The following is a 21,147-nucleotide window of genomic DNA, read 5'->3' as shown; positions in this document are numbered from 1 at the left end:
GGGGCGAGCCGTGCCCGGTCCGCCCGCCGCTCCCCGGGCTGTGCCCGCCCCGCCGCCCATTGTCCGCCCCGCCGTGTGACCGGGGCCGGCCGCCGAGCGTCCCCGGGTGCTGAGTCACGGCGCTGCGCTGCGCTGCCCGCCCCGGCAGGTGCCGCGGGGCTTCGCCATGGGGACGGACAGCGCCCGCGCCCTGCTGGAGCGGGCGGCCACCCTCAACCTGCAGACCGGCAACCTGCTCAGCTGGGGCTGCGGCCGCAAGAAGTGCCCGGCCACCCCCAGCGAGGAGGTGAGCGCGGCGCTGCCGGCCCCGGGGCTTCCCCGCGGGGGGGGGGGCTGCGGCGGGGCCTGGGGGAGCGCCCGGAGCCCTCAGGCGGTGCCGATGCCGGGGCTGGGGCTGCCGGCTGCCCGCTGCCCGCTGGCGCCCCGCGGGAGCGGAGCCGAGCGGTGCTGGGCCCGGCTCGGGCTGCCCCCGCCGCCCCTCGGACAGGCGCGGCCGTGCGGGGCCGCCTGGTGGCCTCGGGGCGGGAAGGACCGGGAGCTGCCGGGAGGAAGGGCCGCCTGCGATGGCAGCGGGGCGGTGGATGTGTCAGCAGCTGGAAACCGCCGCTGCAAAGATGAAACCGGAATGCTCCTTTGCAACTTGGAGTTAGTCTTAATAATTTGCTGGTGGTGACGCATCTTGGGGAGATTCGGTCATTGCTGTCTTCTCTAAAGACTACAGTGGTCCTCTGTTTCAAAAAAAAGCCCGGAAAGATCGCTTTAACTACTGCTTTAAAACCGTTATCTTAAACAGTACGCGTCAACCTTTGCAATAATTCTGTGTCAATGGATGGAGGCCCTGCGGCCACAGGCCTCGAAACCGCTGCTTGTTGTCTGGTCGTAGCACGGTGCTGAGGGAGCGGTCGCTGCGCAGACACCAGAGCTTTCCTTGCAGCTGGGTAAAGCCTGGTAGCGACGCTGGCTGTGCCTCAGGAGCTGGTTGAGGGCATGTTAATTGAGAGCAAGCAGTAAGAAAGGTGACTGTCGGAGAGGATGATGTAATAAGATAGGAGAATTCATCATACTTTTAATTGTCATGTGGTAATAGCTTTTTAATTTGTCCTAGTTACTACAGTGTTCTGTGATCTATGTGAAACAGGATTAGATTTTATAGCAAAATAAGGCTGCCTGCTACAAAGTGCCTTTCCAGTAACTTTTGGAAGGCTATTAAATAAAGAGTGGCCAATGTGCATAACTAATCGGTTAAGGTATTTCTCTCCATTTGTTTACAGAGAAATCTGCATTCAAACATAAGGCTGCCAACTTCCCAGAGTTGCTGGTACTCCAAAAGCAAATAGTTAGCATTATTTATTAGAAATAAATCAGCTTTTATCGCTTCTATTCAGTGTAGTGTCTATAGTTCTTAGTGTAAGAATGTAAGCCAACATTTTTCAAAATACAAACCCTAGGGCTAGGAGTTTGGGGATGTAACTGTATTTGGAGTCGTATGCTGTGCTTTCCACATGTGTCGAGAGGTGGTGGTGGTGTGCCTTGGAGACAGAGGTTTGTTCGTACTAACTGCAGTACAAATACAAGGTGTGAGTGTTGCAAAGCAGTAGTAAATGATACCTCTTCAGCACCTTTTAACTTTTCCTCAGAATGGAAAAGATAGCTTATTTTGGGTTTCATGGGTATCTGTTGGGGGGGGGGGGCAAGCCAGTTCTTTCTTGCCTTTCGAGTCAGTTTTTTTTTTTTCCTAGCGTTTTAAGTGACAAGGACAGGGCGTACCGCATTTGTGTTCACAAAGTGTTGTCACAGTATTATGTCTTAAACTTCATGATACCCAGTTTTTTGTTTGGTGGTGGGGCATTGCCTTCAGTCAGTTTGTGCACGTTATTATTGGCTCTCTGAATTAATGTTCAGCGTCACAAGAAATTGCTATTTAATGGCACAAAAAGGAGCTATCCACGTAAATATAAAGTACAATGTTACAATGTGACTTGGGAACTTAAGAAGTGCTTCTCTCCATGGCAGATCCCAGGCTCTCTATTAGGTTTCCTGAGCCTGCAGTATGGCCTGTCCTGAGAGGTATCAGAAGGCAGTTGGAGCACTGGAGCAGCTGAAGCACTGGTGCAATATGCAGTCAGTTAATATGGAGACCTAATAGTTATGCCTTGCTATGTTCAAGAAGATCCACGGATAGAATCCTTGTCAGGTCTATTTTGCATCTGTGAAATCAGGAAAAATGCAAGTGCAGGGTAGGAACTGAAGGATCCCCCTAAAGATTCGGTGCAATGGAATAGGTAGGTGGTAAAGGAGAAGGGTCAGATGCATCTCGGGAAGAGAAACAATAAATATAATGAGTAATTAGTGATTGACTCTAAAGTCTCTTTTTCCAAGGATGTTACAGCATGTATGCTGTTATCTGACTACTTTGCAACTTACGAATCTTTATGTTTCAAAAACAATCAAAAGAAAACAAAAAAAACCCTCTAGTTCTTAACAGTTGTTCATTTTTTTTAGGACAGCATTGGAAAATAAATGAAGTACAGTACTTGTATTACTGGTAACATGCTGTGAAAGAAGAGAGGAATTTTCTGAAGTAAACTAGTTTGAACAAGTTTCAGATGGAAGCTATGAAGGAAGAATCTTCTGTGGTTAGAGGAATGGTGTCATGAGTTCACGGGCTGTCTGTCTGTCCTATATGCCTATGAGTCATTGTATTTCTCTGCAGCTAAAACAAAACTACACTTCAATAAGAAAAAATATATTTTCTTAGGTGCGGGACTGCATTCAGAAAACGCTGACTGAATGGAGCTCAAAGATAGGACAAGATCTGAATCAGGTAGGAGAGGTATTATGCGTGTTACATGTGAAAACAGAAATATGTTTATGGTTACACCTTTTAAAATATAAACAAATCTATTAAATTTCTATAAAATTATCTGCAGATTCAGATACCTTAAAATAGTATTTCTCAAATCTGTGTGTTTTTGTTGTTTTGTTTTTTTTTTATTTTTATTTTATCATTTAATAATTCTCAAGAAGTTAAGAAATACCAAAGTAAAGAATTCTGTTGATGAGAAAAGATTCTTATTTGAAAAAAAAAAAGTCCTGGTTGGTAAGATTTCAAGTTAATTGTTGAGATGATCTATAACACACCAAAAAAAAACATATACCTTAGAAGTATGATAGTTCTCCCCTGAGTGTTTACAAGCATGCATCTAAACCATGGAGATGATAAACTAGATAGATAAAGATTGTCCAGTTTGGCAGGGAACTCTGAAGTGTCATCTTGGATGTTTCAGAAATATAGAAATATTCCCAAAGATGCAGAAGTGGCAATCTTCCCTTTAAGAACTGGAGACTTTAACGTAATGCTTAAAACCACTGTCATTGCTAGCTGACATGAAAATGAAGTTTCTGGTGCATTTGTCTGTTCCGTTTTCACTATTGCTTCTGAAATTCAGCAAAGCAGTAAGAAGTTCCCAGTAGATGTATTTGCTCTGTAAAATATTAGCATTTTTCTTTTAAAAACAGCACAAAACTTTCCAGACCGTTTTTTTGTTTGCTTGTTTTGTTACCAGTTCTTGTGTAATGATGACACATGAAAATGCACTTTGCTACATTCCACACTGGAGTGTGGTGAGGCAGTTATTGCTGAATGACTTGTGGAAGATCTAATGATTGCTCAAGAAGTGAACATAAATATAAATGTTTGTATCAATGGGATATAGTGATCCATTTAAAGTTAATTGTTTAGTGTAAGCTGGGTTTTCTCTCAAAACATGTTAACTGCATATATATGAATTCTTTTATGAATTGTATCAGCTTCCAATAATTCAAAAAGTGTTAACTTCTGTTTAGAATGTTGACTGTATGGAATTACTTCACGATTCACTTGAGGACTTTTTTTGTAGGGCAGGAAATACTACCAGAGTTCTTGGTTATAGGGGTGGGGTGTGCATGCTTGTGTTGTTATCATACAGAATCTCATGGAGATAAAGCCTTAAAGTTACCTTGTACCAGCTGATACACGGTCTGGTCTGAAGTGACCACAAAGGGTGAAATCTTTGAATATTTCTTAATTTCAAAATTATTGTATAAAATTTTTAAACAGCACTTTCATGCTAGATTTCCCTGAAAGTACGAAATACTGTTACACAAAGTTGTTCCCACCCAACACCACAAAATACTAATTTGGATAATGCTTTTTTCAGCCAGTCCTGAGGCTTTTTTTTTTTTTTTTTTTTTTTTTTTTAAGTGAGGTAGTTTGAATTGGCATGGTGAATTTTGAATTTTGCATCAGAAAAGCAGAATACTGCATCAGAAAAGCAGAATACTGCAAAAGGTTATTCCAATAATTCTCAACAGACAGTCATATTTTTTCTGTTAGGAGCATAATATGTCCATAATTGTCATATAGCTTTATTTTCCTCTGTTGTTCTCACAGAGGTGAAAAAGCAATGGGTTGCTTTCTTTCTGTGTAATTGCATTTTTATACTACTTTTGTTTCTAATTGTGCTGTAAGGTGTTTTTTTGTTTGTTTGTTAGCTTTAATTAAAAATATTCCTCAGAAACTTATTGTCACCTATTGATGAGTTGTCTCATCTGCTTACTAAAGGAAATACTGGAAGTTCTGGAATGTACTGTAGCTCAAGCTGTAGAAAAAATGAATCCTGATGAAAGGGATGAGTTGAAAGTATCAGGTAAGAAGGCAATTAAAAAATCTGGTTGCACAAAGAGGTTTCATGTGCTGTTTACAACAGGATGTTCATATATATATTTTTTCCCTCCTGTTTTGTTACTGCAAAGTCACATGGCATCAGTACACACTGTCATATTTGAATCAGTTGGCTGCGAAAGACCTGAACGTGTTTCAGGTTTTAAAGCATCTCAATTATCAAGCAGCTTAAATTTTCCTAGTTTAACTTCCATCCCCTCAAGATATTTTAAATGTATTTTGTAAATCTTTGACTTTTCTGAAGCAAATTACTTAGAATTAAGTAATTAAGAAGTAGCATTGGAAGCAGATTTATTTGCATAATTTTTCCAGGTTGAATATGATGAAGGAGGCAATCCAAACTTACGCTAGTACATTTTGAGTCTCACTAAGTTGTGAAGAAGTCTGTTTATACTACTATGTTTGTTTTTTTTTTGTCCAGGTTATGGTTAGTGTTTAGTGTCTTGATGTTTAAGTCCTAACTTTACAGCTTATTAGACCATATGGTTTCTTATTCTGAGACTGTGCAACAACTACCAAATTTAAGAGAACAGTGTCATTATTGGGCAGTCACCTTTCAGAAGTTTTTTTTCAGTTTTGAAGTGGTGTATATTCTTAAAACCCGTTGCCCAAGAATTCACAAATAGCTCTTTGCTTTTGCTAGATACACCATATATTTAATAATAGCTGGTTTCTTTAGATACTGATTTCAGTTTCTTTGAAAATAGCAAAACTTTTCATCGTTGGATCAAACTCATCATCAGTCAGAGATGCAGTTGACATGGGTAAGTGTGAAACTTGAACTCCCGTTGGTATTTAGAAATAAAATTAGGATATTTTCAATCTAAGAGGTGTACTCAGTGTGTGTCACAAGTATACATTGTTTCTCTATAAAGAGAGACATAAGTGGTAAAGTAAAACTTGCACACTATTTCAGTTAGTAAGCTTATTAGACATGGACCTCTGTAGTCCTGGATCCAAACATTCATCTGATTCCTTGCTCCAAGAAGGAGCAAGTTCTTACTCTTTTGCACAGAACTTGTTAAACAGCAAGTAGCATGTGGTTTTCTTATAATAGTGATATAATAAATTTTTAAAAGGGGCATCTAAAAACAGTATGAATTTCACCGCTAACTGTGATATTTCAGATGTCCTTCATCTCTGTTTGATTCTTGGCTAAAAAATTTGTATTACTATCCTTGGTTAGTGATACATTTGGAATTCTCAAATGGTGAATTGGAAACTAGCAGAGCAAAGCAGATGGGTCGGTTTTTTTGTTTGTTTGTTTTCTGTATTTAAGATGTCATGCCGCTTATGTTCTTATTTCACAAAAAAAATGCATCTTTTTTTCTGTTTATTCAGCATGTTCAGCCCTTGGAGTTGCTCAGTTAGATTCAGTCATTATTGCCCCGCCTCCTATTGAAGATGGAACTAGCCTCTCCTTGGAGTATTTGCAACCTTATTGGCAAGAACTTGAAACTCTAGTTCAAAACAAAAAGATTGTTGCCATAGGTACCTCTGACCTTGATAAAACATTATTAGAGCAGCTGTATGTGTGGGCACAGGTGAGAACAAGCTTCCTATTTGTAGCATTTCTAAGACAGATTAACTACTGTTTAGTTGGCTGTCACAATTGTAAATGGTTTTATTAAAAAATAATAAAAAATGGTCCCAGATACTTTCAGTACCGTCAAGATGTTGGTCAGTGTTCCTGCAAACAGGCCTGCAAAGACTGGAAACCATGGGGCTGTTCAGTACTGGTTCTTTGAAGAAGTGAAGGTTTTAGTTTTGAATGCTCTTATACTTAAAAAGGAATATAAAAAGTACCCTTAAACCTTTGGATTTATTCCAGTGAGAACATAGTAGTTTTCACTTCAAGCTGTGTTATGAAAGTAAGGATTTCCCCCTGAGAAAAATGCTGCTTAAATGGAAAGAAGAGAGACTCTGAATCAAGCGGCACAATATTTTGTTGTTCAGGGTGACTAATTGCCTTGTCACATTTGAGCAGTGGAGGTCTGTCCTAGTACCTGGCCATGCTCATGTAAGCTTGTAGATTTACTGTTTCCTTATCAGTTCTTTGGATGCTCATTTTATGACATTTCTTTTGTGATAAGTACTGCATCTGTATAAGAGGTCCTGCTGAGAATCTTGTCTTGTACTCTTCACTGCATTGCATGTGTTGAGAGGAGGACAATTGAATGAATTCATGGGCACCTGCATGGTGATCATGAAGGTAGTTCGTGACGAACAGATGCTCAACGGAAGAGAGTCCCTTTTAACTTGAGCAGTTCTAGGCACTGACTTGAGTACATGGAAGATGGCAAATTCCATATCCTTAACAGAACTGGATTTTTATTTGGGATCTTTTTCAAACTAATACCCCTATAATGTTTTTACTACAAAGAGAGGGTGGAAACCCACAGCTGTTTAGGGAGCACAGCAGGCATGAAGCCGAAATGGGTTAGTACATGCCTCATGGTGACAGTACCTGAAGTTAGATCTTATTCTTGTTTTGGATCCTATGCTGCAGCAAATCGCATGTGTAGGAGTTGCCTGTTCAGCAACATGCAGAATTAGTTATCCTTGTCCAGACCTCAGAACAATGGTCAAAGGCAATTGTTAAAAGCGGTATTTCTGTTGTAACAGAGGGCATGGGGCAAACAACTAAAATAATGTTTTTCCTTATAAAAGTATTCTGTTACTTTCAGGTGAAACCAAGTAGTAATCAGGTGAACCTAGCTTCCTGTTGTGTGATGCCACCTGATCTCACAGCATTTGCAAAGCAGTTTGACATACAGCTGCTAACTCACAATGACCCAAAAGGTAAGGCTTGTCTGAACAAGTTAACAGAAAACTTCTGAAGTGCTCAGACACTTCATGATAACAGAAGACTTCTAAATGCGTTTATTCAGTACAGAATCAGGAACAATCTTTCTCTGAACTCTAAATTTCATTACATTTGAGTTCTGAACTTTTAGAAGTTTCACCTTCATAAAATATTTCTGTTAAGTTCTTGCTTTCCCTTCCAGGAAGGGAAGGGGTTCGGAGGCAGTCTCCCAGCCTGGTATAGTATTTTGAGATAGTTTTAATCAGAGAAAATGAAGTAAATAGAAGAACAAAGAACTGAGGAATTTTTGCTATGTATTTTTCAAAAATAGATTATTTCTATAAGTCAAAGAACAAAATGACAGTTGTATTGATGAAGAACAGTAAATGACAAGTGAAAGTTCACTTGCCTGGAATTCTTCTGTCAAAAAACTTGTATAAAAATGTCAATGGTCAGTTGATTTTTTTGGGGGGGTAATGGTAGACATTAAATTATAAACTTCAAGCAGGAGTCTCTCAAAGTAGTGATGACTTGTTATTACAAAGAGAGTTGGTGTAAATTCTTTAGTTGTTTAGTGCAGTGATTCATCTATGAAATGATTGAAGGGCTGTTAGACTTCCTATAGACTCTTGAACTCCGAGTTATCAGCTCACTAGAATATTCTGGGATATTGCATTTGTTTCTCTCAAAACTTATCATCCTCACTGTAATGATGCCTTAAATATCTTGCTGGAGCTGTAAGCCAGAGGTCTTAAACAATACTTAGTTTATTTCTTCTCTGTACTCTTCCTTATGACCGGCTATTCATGATGACCATACTTTTCTTTCCTTCTCCTTTTTTAACATCCCCCCCCCAACAAAGAAAAAACTGTATGAAATGCTGTTTATTAAGTACCATGTTTTACATTATCATTGTCATAGCTAATTAATTGCATCAGTGCTTGAATATGTAGCAGCCTATAAGATGAATTGCTATTATATTTGGTAGATTCTATGTCCAAAACAAAGCCTGCAATTTCATAAATATTGCCTATCAAGAGTCATGAAATGAAGAAGAGGAGTTAAATTGAAAACAAAGCAAGGAGTCATTCCCATATGCATTGTTTGCTAAGCGTTATTTTTCTGTCTTGGTCAGCTGAAGAGCATTGAGACTATCTTTTGGGAGCACTCCTCTACAAAGATTGTTGCCTTGACTGACTTTCCAGAGGAAACTAGGAGAAATTGTATTTGCCTTCCTTTTCTGCTTTGTGGCATTTAAGCCTATTTTTCTTAATGCTTTCTTGGCTTTTGCTTATTATGAGCCCAGTTATGGGAGATGCTATAAATGTTGAGCTTCCTGTGACTGCGGAAGTAACTCAGTACTTTGCTCATTTCAGACTTACGCTTTGTTCTCTTCTCATTTGTCTGGCTAGCTTCTCAGTTTTAATTTTTGCCTTTTTCCTGCTAATAGCTCTGCTGATCAACTCCATTTGATATTGTAGAAATCTCAGTTTATTAGTTCTGTGGGAAATACTCAGTGTTGAAAAAACAACAACAACAAAAAAACTTGTCATGAAGATTTCTTCTGTAATGTTCAACAGCTTTTACCTTGCATGCATTCTGGAAGAGTGGATCTGTGGAGTATCTAGCAATGCTTAAGATTTTTGACTGTAGGCAAAAGCTTCTCTTACTAAGTGTTGCTTTTTGCAGCTGTTTACATGACATTGTTTAAAGCATGAATATCCCTTTTTAACTTCAGAATTACTTTGTGAAGCAAGCTTCCGAGAAGTTCTTCAGGAAAGCATCCAGAACGTCAAAGCACACGAATGGATTCCTTTATGGATTCTCCGATATTCAGTCATTGTTAAAAGCAGAGGAATTATCAAGTCCAAAGGCTATATCATGCAAGCTAAAAGAATTGCCTCTTAAAACACTCTCATCCTTTTTTTTCTTCTTTGAAATGGCCTACTGTTTTAATTTCTTGGGGATGGGGGAACATTGTTTTTTCCTAGAGAGATTTTTACAGCATTTATAACAAAGACCAAAAGTTGTAATTATTCAGTGTGATGTTAGCAGGAGTGTCTGCAGTGTTCTAACACTATTTTTCTTTCTTAACCTATTAACCAGTTCATTAAAAATATGAAATATTTTGGGTTTATTGTTTTTAATTGAAATGATCTATAAGAAACAGTTCAAAATATTTCTTTGTATGACCAGTTCACTGTAAAAGTTATCATATTTTAGCTACCATTAGGTAGTATAGAGAAACAGATATATTTTTAAAATTTAATTTCTATTAAATAATAGTTATTGATATGGTAGGTACCTAGATTTAAAGCATTCAAGGACTAGTTTTTATAGAAAATTGTCATATTTCATTAAAAAATATTCTGAAAAAAATAAACTATCTTGTTACTTCATGTGTATGTACAGGTAAATCAGCTATTTAATTTGTGTGGATGGGAAAATTGGTTTATTTTTAATACTGTGTAAGAGACCTCTGATTTAGAAAAGACGCATCTTCCAAATTACTTTCTATTACTTGAATTCCTTCTGGCTTCTTTGTGCCTCAATATTGTTTTAGTGTTTGCACAAGTGATGACATCTTTACAGTTTGAAATAGAAAATGTTTTATTGTGTGAGTGTTTAAAATAAGAACTGGAAACAAATGATGAGAAATCTGTTAATCAGAATTCAAATTGTACCTGGCGTGCCCTCAGCTGTTTGGTGTTATCTGTTTGTTTTTTTGATACTTGGAAACTACGCAATTGGAATCAGTCAAGTGAGAACATGTTTGCTGCATGATCATGTAAAATGGATTATTATTTTGGGGTTGCCTAGGAAACTTCCTTGCTTGAGTGCCATTCAGAAATGATGCTAGCAAGGGTTAGTTAAACTTAGGTATATTTCTGTTTGGCGGTAGCTTAATGCACTGGCTTTGGTATCTTGGGGAGATTGCTGCAGCTAAGGCAAGGCTTCTGGTTTAAAAATAGTCTTTCTATTGAAAACGCCTTTTAATTTGCTTAGCATTTTAATCAGACTATATTGCAGAAGCTCAAACTGTATTTCAGCATGGGCTCTAAGTGTCTAAAATCAAATACTCCTTTTCCTTTTGATTTCAGGTAGGAGTAGGGCTTTATACTGTTAGTTGGTAACTTATTTGTACATATTTTGAGCTTCAGACTGTAAGGAAATAAATCTTCACCAACGTCTTTTAAATTCTGTTGTGCAGGCAGCTAGTAGAATTTGAATGCTTTTAGGCACTGTCTAGAAATATTAGCTTACTATAAACCATTCCACTAAGTTAAAATACAAATTTTAATAAAGATACCTTTGAGTCCTTAATCATCTTATCTGTATGTGGCAAACTCTAGGAAATTCTCATGAATTACTTCAATTGTTTTGATAAATAAGAGGGAGAGAACTAGAACTAGTAATGTACCAATAAAATGATTATTTTTTTCTCCTAATCAAAATGTATTTTTTTTTATGTCGGGTTACTGTGTATCAGATTTTGAAAAGGAGTTGCATTTTAAATTTCTGTACTAGCTCTGAGACGAGTGCTGCTGCTGATTAACCACTGTAATTTGACTGTTGACATTCTGTATGGTATTAGACTTGCATGTGTGTTCAGTTTTGTACATTGAAATTCCATAAAATTAGAATTGTGCTAAAATAATGTACAGGTTGCCCTAATGGAAAAATTATTTTTTTCCTGACTATAAGCTGTTAACAGGTATTTTGCTGTAGAAAAGTACCTTTGAAGACGCAATATTATTTTTGTAGAGGCGCTATAACAATTTATCAGGTTTTCATTATTTGTGTATCAAGGTGGGAAATTGGCAAAATTGAATTAAAAATTGTAGGCTTTTATGTTATGTATAGCTTCTCTTTATGTTGATAATAGTATTTTACAGAGACTTTGTCATGAAATGGTCTTAACTGTGTTTTTATGCTTGAGGATTTCCCTGTAAAATGGCACACCTCAGCCTTTATGTAACAGAAGGGGCACTCCCTGCTGCGTGCTTTGATCATCTGAAGATGCCACGTTCACAAATTTAATATACTGGATACGGGGGGGGGAACAAAAAACCACCACCACCGTTGTCATTAGTGAAGATCCGTTAACTAACGTTGTGGTTTCCTCTCCTTCTTTACGCTTGCCTAGACCCTATTCTTGCACCACTCCTTAACCAGAGCTGAAGGTGAACACAGGAGCCCCCGGGTTCCTTTCCGGTGCCTTTTCGTGCCAAGCGGACCCGGCCCTGCGGCTGCTCCGCCACTTTCTGGCGTTTGGCTGCTTCAGCGGCGCTGTCCCGCAGGGGGCCGAGCTCCCTGCCGCTGCCGGCCGCTCCGGAAGGGGCTGGGCACGGCGCGGCCAAGATGGTGGCCACCAGGCAGGCGGCGAGGCGGCGGGGGCAGGCGCCGGCGGCGGCGGCTGGAGGCACCGGCAGCACCCCCGGGCCCCGGCCCGCCGGGGCGGCGGAGGTGAGGGTGGGGGCTGGGCCGGGAGGGAGGGAGGGAGGGCGAGCGGCGGCCCCGGGCTGCGGCGGGCGGGCTGCGGCGTGAGGCGCGGTGCTGCGGCAGCCATCTTCCCTCTGCCCCCCTTCCCTTGCTGTGAGCTGAGCGCCTGTCTGTAGCTTTTTCACGAGACGCGGGCACGGTGCTGTCAATATTGACCGCTCAGATAGCATGTTTTATGGTGGTCCGACGTTATGCTATGCTTCGGGAAGATCCTGCTGCTGCACAATGCTTTTTCCACTACAGAACGAGTTTTTTCTACGATTTTGACTTGTTTTCAAGGGTAACTTACAACCATAATTGAAGAAGCAGATTGTGCCTGGTGTTGCAGTTGCCGTGAGACCAGTCTGTTCCTAAAGCTGTTAAAAATAGATTCAAAAACCTTTTAGGTCTAATTTGTAGTTGAGCAAATCTGCATGTGTTTCAGAATGTCACTTCTGGATTTATTTCCTATGACAGCTTGCCGGAATTATGTGGAATGAGACAGAAGGTATCTTTATATTTCTTAATGCAGTGGTTTGCTTTGCTTTGTCTTGACCAAAAGACAGTAAACAAATGGATAAGAAAGGAATGGTTTATTAATGCTCCTTTGACATAGATAGTTACTTGGAGAGTTTTAACACATTATCATCATGACTAGATTTGTGTAAAAAAAAGATTGTTAGTGGTTTGCATAGCATACTTTTTTATGAGATTATCTTATCCATTAATAAAAGATTTTTCATTTTCTTTCTAGATGACATCTGCTGAAATTGGTACTTCTGTATCTACAAAGATGCCCAGAAGGAGTAGAGCAATTTGTAAGCCTGAGGTAATTAAAGAATCTCAGCTTGAACAGGTGGAACACCCAGAAGCAAAATCAGATGCCAGTGATAGCTTAGAGATAAAAAATACTAGAAATGAGAACAAAACTGTTCATTCAGCACAATCAGGTGCCGAACCCCAGGTTGATGGGGAAGTGTCAGAAGCAGAATCAAACTGCTCTGCTGTGTCTGGTCTTCAGACACCTTTGATTATAAGAGTAACAAGAAGACGACAAATTGTAGTTCCTTATCAACCAGATTCTCCTGCAAAAAAAAGACAGGACAAGGCTGCTTTTCTAAATGAGTTAAGCAGGACTCTGGATGAAGATGATGTCTCTGAAGCTGAATCTTGTTCCGGTGTTGTTTCTGGTGTCCAGATGCCTAACGTTACCAGGACTACAAGAAAAAGGCAAAGCAGAAAGAAGTTACAACCAGATCCAGTCTGTGAAGCCCAGAGTGAAGATATTTCTGATGCAGAGTCTTGCTGTTTTCATATGGAACAGCCCATTACTACCAAACGACTTACTAGGAGCATGCAAATGAAAGCACAAGCAGAAAATAATGAGGAAGTAAACATAATTGTTTCAGAAGATGATAATTTAATTGAGGACACAGTTAAATCTGATCCATTAATAATTTCTGATTCTAGACCTGCTCCACAATTAGTCTCTGACAACAAAGATGCTTCCTCTGTCACCGCACATAATAAAGAATCCAGTTTATCTACAAGCAAATGTTCTTCCAAATCTGCTAATGCAACCGTAAATGAAGATGTGAAACAAGACTTTTTGAATGATAAAACACCCAGTAGTCTTAAAAAAATGAAACAAAGTAGTAATACTGAATCGCCCAGAAAAAAAGCAATAAAAGATACACAAATTCTTGGGGTAGATGATTCAGAAGAAGAATGTGACAAAATTCAGGAAGAGCACAGTAAAATACTCATGAGGGGAGTGAAATTAAAGAATATGGATCTTTGTTCAACTGATTGCATGAGTCCCAAACAATTGTTAGAATCCAAAGGGCAAATAACATCAAATGAAAGTAAAAAAGTTCCAGAATACAAAAGAATAGATGCTGAGGCAGTGGTAGAGAGGTCTTTTGCCCACGCAAGTGAATTAAGAAAGGATGAACAATCTAGTGCAGTGAGCAGCCCACGAGAGGATGCACCTGTTGCACCAATAACTGACAGTGTTGCTGGTAGAAGTAGAATGGTTGAAATCTGTGTGGACAGTGGTGAAGACCAAACAGGAGAATATGCTGATTCTGTATCCCACAGCAGTGAAAGATCAAGCAGTGGAAATAATTCCCTTACATTGTTTCTGAGCAAAGATGAAAGCAATGAATCTGAAAATAGTGATGTGGAAGACACAGATACAGTGGAAGAGAATAAGAGTTACATGGAGGCAGATGAAAGGACTCCTTCCATGACCAAACCTTTAAAAAAGAATTCACTGCATGTTGAAGGGCTTTTTGTGATTGATACTGAGCCTGGCATGGGTTCCAACCAAAAGTATTATCTAGATCAGGTAGACCAAGCTAGTGATGTTGAAAGTAAACATGAAGGAAATGAAAAAGTTGAAGAATCCTCAGATCTAGAAGAGGCTGAAGAAGAACTGATAGATGAAGATGAGAAAGATGAAGATGATGATTTATTGAAAAATAAAATTGATGTGTAAGTATCTTTCTGGGAGTAACTAAGAAAATCTGCATTATATTTAAGCATATTCACATAACATGCATTATGTGCTCAGTGACATAGAATAAATGAGGGAGTAGTGTTGTCATAGATGTGGAAATGGATTGCTCAGATGATCAGAGTTATAATTCGGTTATTTTTTCAGGTTTGCATGGAGCAGAACAGAAGTGTCAGAAATATTTAGGTATCTTGAAGCCTTGTATGTGTTTAGCATAAAAAAAAATAAAAATGTGAAACTGGCTTAAACTGGTCAGACTGACTTAATTGCTGTTTCAGAGCAAAGGTTTTTATTTATTTAAATTGAGGGGGGTATAAATAATGGAAGTCTAATAAATCACTTGCATGTTATTTAATTAGGTCAAGCTTTTTAATCCTAAACATGTGCATAAGCTTTTATGTTTTCAGTTCTTGTTTTCACAGGATGGCTCAGGGAAGATATAGATTGTGACATTGTAACACCTCAAGCAAAACCAGCCCAGCCTAAAATTACAGAATAATTTAGGCTGGATGGAACCTCTTAAACTCATTTAGTCCAACTCCCTGCTAAAGCCCCTTTACATGCTTCGTGTGTTTAAAGCATAATACTCTGTTTAGGTCTGATAAATTTAAGGCTTACTCTTCTAAGAAACCTTCAGGTGGGCCAGAAGTCTTACAAAAGACAGGTATTCTGTGCAAAGGTGTTACAGATTATTAGTTCATAACATATATAAACATTCAAGCTACAATAAATACCAGATACCAGTTTAGATGTTGGCATATTTTCCATAATATGTAAAATATTATAAATATTTTATAAAATATTATACTATATATAATATATAGTATATAAAATATAATGTTATGTATTGATATAATCAATACATAATCGATTGATTAAATAAAAATAATAGGTGTTATGCGTTCTTGTTATTTAAGAGCTCCTCTTGAGTCAGCCATCATACTTGGTTTATGGATGCATTTCTTTGGCTGCCTGAATGTAATAATGAAGAAAGAAAAGGTGAAACATCCTAGCTTTGAATTGTTAAATAACATTATTCCTAGCATTATTATACAGACAGTGACTTACCATTCCAACATTCCTCTGATGAATTCTAACATCTTCATACTTTTCACTAAAAGTTGAAAATATTTTTACCACCTATGTGTTTGGCCTTTTTTTTTTTTCCTCTTTAGCTAGCGAGCTTCTCAATGTATAGAAGAAGGAAACTGATTATAAGTTCTTTTACAAGGTTAATCAAATTGATAATTCATTTCTACAGAGTATAGAAATATCTAAGATAGGAATACAACATTAGAGTTAATGTGAAAGATACGTGGAAGTGAATCTGTAGGTATTGCTCTTTAAAAACCCTCACTGTGTGTAGTGGCCTGATTTTTCCCCTTTATCTTCTGTCACCTCTTAATTAGGTATTTCTTCTAGATACTGAGACTTAACTGCAGTACTGAACGTAAGTTGGAAGAAGAAAAAAATTGTTTTCTGCCTTTCCTATTCAGAGGACAGAAGGTGACTTATTACAATATATTGAACATTAACTATTTCTCTTTCAGTTTGCATCTTTCCAGCAGCATAGACCCTGGCTTGAACATTAAAAAGCTCGGAGGTTTATATATAAGCTTTGATGGAAAAAAACAAAAGCCTAGTTCAAGCATAATTAAACAACCGATGGAGAAAAAGAAGGACCAGGTAATGTGTTTACAATTATGCAGTTACCCATGACTACAGTAACACAAAGTTGTTAACTTCGATAAGGTTGGTTTACTTGTTTTTAAAGAAGTATCCTGTTTTCTGGTTTGCTGAGAACCTCCGCTCATTTTGGCCAAAGTGTATGTTTACACTTGGTTTTAATCATAAGAATTCAAGCACATGTGACACTTCTGACATAGAAAAGCAGCATGAGTACCAGCATTGTCATGTAAAATAAAAAGGTTGATAGTGCATGCAGGTTTGCCTAACAGCACATGAGCTTAAAGTCTGCTAAAAAGATACGTAGTATATAGCAAGAATGAATTTCAGTAAGTACAGGACTGTACCATTCCTAGTATGAGATAAGTAGTTTTATATCAAAACACCCTTAGAAATAAAGGAAATCCATTATTTTTGTTGGGACTGTTTTCTTAGGCTCATCCATGATAGCCCACTTCATTATGGAGCACTCACTATCTTCTGTCTTCCAGAGTTAGCCAACTTGCTGGCCAGGGTTCTGCTTCCTCTGTTTCAAAGGCTACTGCTGTTTTTGTTGCACATCAAATAAAGTGTTTGCAACTCAAATGCTTTGTTATAATGCTTGCTTAGATTCTGTATCATTCCTTTGGTAAGTTCTGTAAATACAGGTAAACAGTATGTTTGTATTGCTGATATGACTGACTGATATTTAAAAATAATATCTTGCAGCTCTTGCAGAAGAGTATAATAACTCCAGATTTTGAAAAAAAGGAATGTGTCCCGCCCTTCAGGGAATCACTTCACCAGCTAAAGAAACAGCGAAGAGTAAGTGAAGAGCTATTAATGCTTCAAATGACAACACAGCATCTTTAGCAGAAAACCCCACACTGGGACCGTGTGCACTTACATGGCTCACAGAAAGTGGAGTGTTAAACTACAGTTTATTATCTTTGAGCCATCTTGTGACAAGCAATCCTTTTAGTAAGTAACCAGTACAGTGGAGGGAAATCTAATGTGTACTCATGGGATACAAATCTGGGATTAATACAGTGCTGATGATCTTACCGAAAGAGTCATAAAATACACTTTTTAAAGGTACAAAGTTACGTTCTAAATGCTTTATCCATCTTTTGGAGGGAGGAGGGGGAAGTTCATAGCTGTATCCTGTCCTGGTAGCTGAATGAACTTTATTATTCTTGTACTGCGTCCTAGGCAGAGCGAGAGAAGACAACAGGTGATGGCTGGTTTGGTATGAAAGCCCCAGAAATTACAAGTGAACTTAAAAACGATCTTAAAGTTTTGAAGATGAGAGCTTCATTGGACCCTAAGCATTTTTATAAAAAGAATGATAGAGATGGTCTACCCAAGTACTTCCAGGTAAGGAAGAAACAAAAGAAGGCATTGTGCTACTCTCAGGTGTTCTGAACAGTTACTCTCTACCTATTTTATAGGTGCCCTCTGTTTTTGTTGATTTAACTTCATAGCTAAATTACAAAGTATTTTGAGTAATTTGATGCAGTTCACAATTGCTTAACTATATTAAATAGTTAATTCTTAACTATATTAAATAGTTAAGCAGTGGTATATTTTTATTTTATTTTTAATAAGCAATTGTATATGCTGTTTTTTTATTACAGCTGTTTTTTTTTATTACAGCTGATTTCATAGGACTGAATGAACACCTGACTTAATTGTTATTCTGAACCCTCAGTGACTAGGTTTCCACTGCTTTTAAAGTACTAGCCTTTATGATTAGCGTGTAGATAATAAATAGCATTTATTTCCTTACTAGCTAATATAGTTTGAATGGATACAACTAGCTTTGTGAACAGCTAGAATTCCTGCTGCTTTCAAAGCTCTCGCCTGTAAAACATTTTGCTTAAAGAAAATAATTATTGGAGAAACTGTGGAAATGGTCTCAGTTCCATCTACTTATGTCTCTGAATAGTTAGCATGCTTGAGGAAATTTTTTACATTTCCATTTCATTCTAAAGGGTGGATTTTACTGGATTTCATTGTGTGTTTTGAAGTTTATGGACATACAAATATTTTAGAACTGGCCAACACGCCAATTGGAAGAAATGTGATGCCTTACAGGATGAAGCTTTTATTAGAGCTGCTGTGGAACCCATCTAACAAACTAGCACTCATAAGAATTTCCTTTCCCTCCTCAGGAAGATGTTTGAAAGTTAACTGGATTTCTTAAATATTGATACAGCAGTCTGATGTTGAAAATCATACTGTCCTAAAGCTGAGACCCTCCTGTGTCCGCTAAGCATGAAGCAAAAAATGACTTTGCGTACAAAATATTGCTTACTTTTTTGACATTTTGCACTTCTATATAATAAATACCATTCCGATCTTCTCTGTAGCTGCCTTTAGAATTGTCGTTAAGGATTAAAAAATAATATCTTGCCATTACAGTAAGAATATTTATAATTTTTATTTTTTAGGTTGGAACTGTGGTTGATTCTCCCATAGACTTCTATCATAGTCGAATTCCTAAGAAACAAAGGAAGAAAACAATTGTTGAAGAGCTGCTTGCAGATTCTGAGTTTAGAAGGTATTTTAAAATAGTTCTGTATTTCTAATACCACGTGTAGAGAAGTGTATTTTTAACTATATAGCTCTGCTGTTGTTTCCATTCAGTTTATATGTTGTTGTTTGTTAATTTCAAAGAAACCTTTTTAGTCTGTTTTAGCAATTCATCAATTGTCATTGAGAAGATCTAAGGGACAGGAGATAATTGTAATGTGATAGCATATTTTTTTTTATCTTTGTAAAAGTGCTTTACCCAGCTCAGGGGTCATTGCTATTGGCAGTTACTCTTAAAGTACTGTTAGTGTTGAAAAGAAAACATTCAGGCTTGTTCTGGTTCACTTCTAAAATAGGTGTCCACACAGGCTTGTACCAAAAACTGAGTGCTTTATGCCTATGCATCAACATTTTTTTGTTGTTGTTTGTTTGTGTGAAGACTTACTAGTTTTTCTTGGCATGTGATAGAAAAATGTTGACCATAATAATGTGGAAGTTGGTGGGATTTTATTTGATAAGTATGTCAGTCTGCCACCTGTCATAGGAATCAAAACTGCACAATATGGATGATTTAATTTTGGCCTAACCTCCAGATTTTTGGAGGAGATCCCTTAATTGATCCATTTTTATATTAGTCGTTACATGATGTTAATATGTATTACTTTTTTTCCCTCATAATGACATGTTTTCTTGGAAATAGTACATGATTTAGGCTAATAAGGTTAGTATTGTCAGGCTTGTAAATTCATTGTTAATGTCGGGAAGGCAAGTTAGTATAGCTGTCTCTTAACTAGCTTTCTGGCTTGACCTGATTCATAAGGTATTTATTAGAAGCAACTTTAAAAAATGAATTTCTTTGAAATTTGATCAGCTAACTTATGACTAATTAGGACTTTAACCAACTCTTTTAGCATTAGTGCAGATAAATGTTTTTAGTCTTGCAATTAAAAGTACCACTAAGTGTGCAATGATCCATTGTGATAGGTACATAAAAGTCTTGTAGAGGAGCTAGCAGCTCATATTCAGTATGTATTGTGTGATCTTAATGTCATCTCACTCTCCCATCTTGAGTAGAGTAAGGTTGATTAGCTAAGTTTGCTGAGAGAGTAGCATAAAAACGGGTAAAATGTATCCATAGCATTGTTGAAATTGGCAAGTCAACCCAACAGGAGCAGTAGCAGCATTTTAGCAAACTGTCCAAAATGTGATTATATACACAATGAAAAAAAACAATGATTATACCAGAATTCTTGATTCTCGAATCAAATTTATTTCTAAAATAAGGTGACCTGCATTTATCTGAAATCCAAGTGTTGATATCCCTTTATGTATGCATAAGTATCCATATTATCTTTTCCTGAAACTTGATTTGCCTTGCTTAAAAGTAAATTATCTATTTTGTTCAGATATAATAAAAGGAAGTATCAGGAGATCATGAGTGAAAAAGCAGCTTTTGCAGCAGGGAAGAAGAATCGGAAGAAGAAGAAATTTCACAATTAAGACTTGAAGAAAAATAACAAGCTGGAACAACTTATTTGTTATAAAACTTTCCACAGATTTCCTTGGTTTGTGGTGTGTTTTTTTTTGTTTTGTTTTTGTTTTGTTTTGTTTTTTTAAGATTGGAAGTCATGTAAATTGAGGGTTAGGGAAATTTCTGCAGTAGGAATGTGTTAGGAAGCTTTATAAAAAAAAAAAAAAAAGTTTATATGTAATGTATATTTAATGTTTATTTTTAAAGTTGATGATTTGAAAGCATATTGTTAAATTTGAGAACAACATCCAAATTCATTGGTTACGTCTTGCTCAGTCTTCAGTCTTTATGTGACTGAATTAGTAAATTTAGTTTAAAGTTAGGTGTATAATTCACCTTCACACCCATTATATATCGTAGCAAATTTTCTAGGTCTTATCAAAGGTGCTTCTGGCCAAATGTAACAGGGGGTATTGAGAAATAGTTTGGTTGTGAAGAGTTTATTTCAGCACTGAACGTAACAGGAATGAGAATGCTGTGGAATTCAGCATATGCACATATATAGAAATAATATATGTAACTATAAATAAATATTAAAGTATATAGTATTGCTTAATTCATAAAATAATATAGTAACTATCTATATGCAAAATTTTAACATCCAGTCTTCTGTCACTTTTATTAGCTTTTACCATTTAATCATTATTTGATGATTTTTGTGAAAAGAATTTGACAATTGGGTCCATTACCTAGGGTGTGGTCTGCAGAATACGGTCTGGTAGCTGATTTGGAATAGTTATTCAGGAAAATGAATAGAGTGAGTTTGGAAGAATAAAGATGGTATTAGTTCAGTTTCCCTTCAGTGACAGTTCATGACGTACTGTGATTGTGAAAAGTTTTGTGCTGTTTGTTTTTTAATGACCTAGTTATCATATTGCGGTTAGAGT

General features: G+C 37.5%; 2 protein-coding genes across 2 annotated transcripts; both read left to right on the top strand.

The window, feature by feature from the left end:
• Positions 1–2: 2 nt before the first annotated feature.
• GCLM (glutamate-cysteine ligase modifier subunit) lies at positions 3–11,381 on the top strand. Its single transcript, XM_082766261.1, has 7 exons — positions 3–286; positions 2,759–2,824; positions 4,604–4,688; positions 5,431–5,487; positions 6,065–6,267; positions 7,411–7,525; positions 9,268–11,381. The coding sequence occupies exons 1-7, from the start codon at positions 167–169 to the stop codon at positions 9,435–9,437; spliced, it is 816 nt and encodes a 271-aa protein (XP_082622387.1). The 5' UTR covers positions 3–166; the 3' UTR covers positions 9,438–11,381.
• Positions 11,382–11,525: 144 nt separating this feature from the next.
• DNTTIP2 (deoxynucleotidyltransferase terminal interacting protein 2) lies at positions 11,526–20,287 on the top strand. The gene is made up of 7 exons (XM_082766254.1): positions 11,526–11,996; positions 12,766–14,507; positions 16,080–16,215; positions 16,924–17,019; positions 17,407–17,571; positions 18,648–18,757; positions 20,136–20,287. Exons 1-7 carry the CDS (start codon positions 11,892–11,894, stop codon positions 20,227–20,229), a joined length of 2,448 nt encoding a protein of 815 aa, XP_082622380.1. The 5' UTR covers positions 11,526–11,891; the 3' UTR covers positions 20,230–20,287.
• The last annotated feature ends 860 nt before the right edge of the window (positions 20,288–21,147 follow it).

This window comes from Aythya marila, assembly GCF_965140915.1.
Source record: "Aythya marila genome assembly, chromosome: 8".
Classification (NCBI taxonomy): Eukaryota; Metazoa; Chordata; class Aves; order Anseriformes; family Anatidae; genus Aythya; species Aythya marila.
This window is presented reverse-complemented; position numbering and strand designations above follow the sequence as displayed.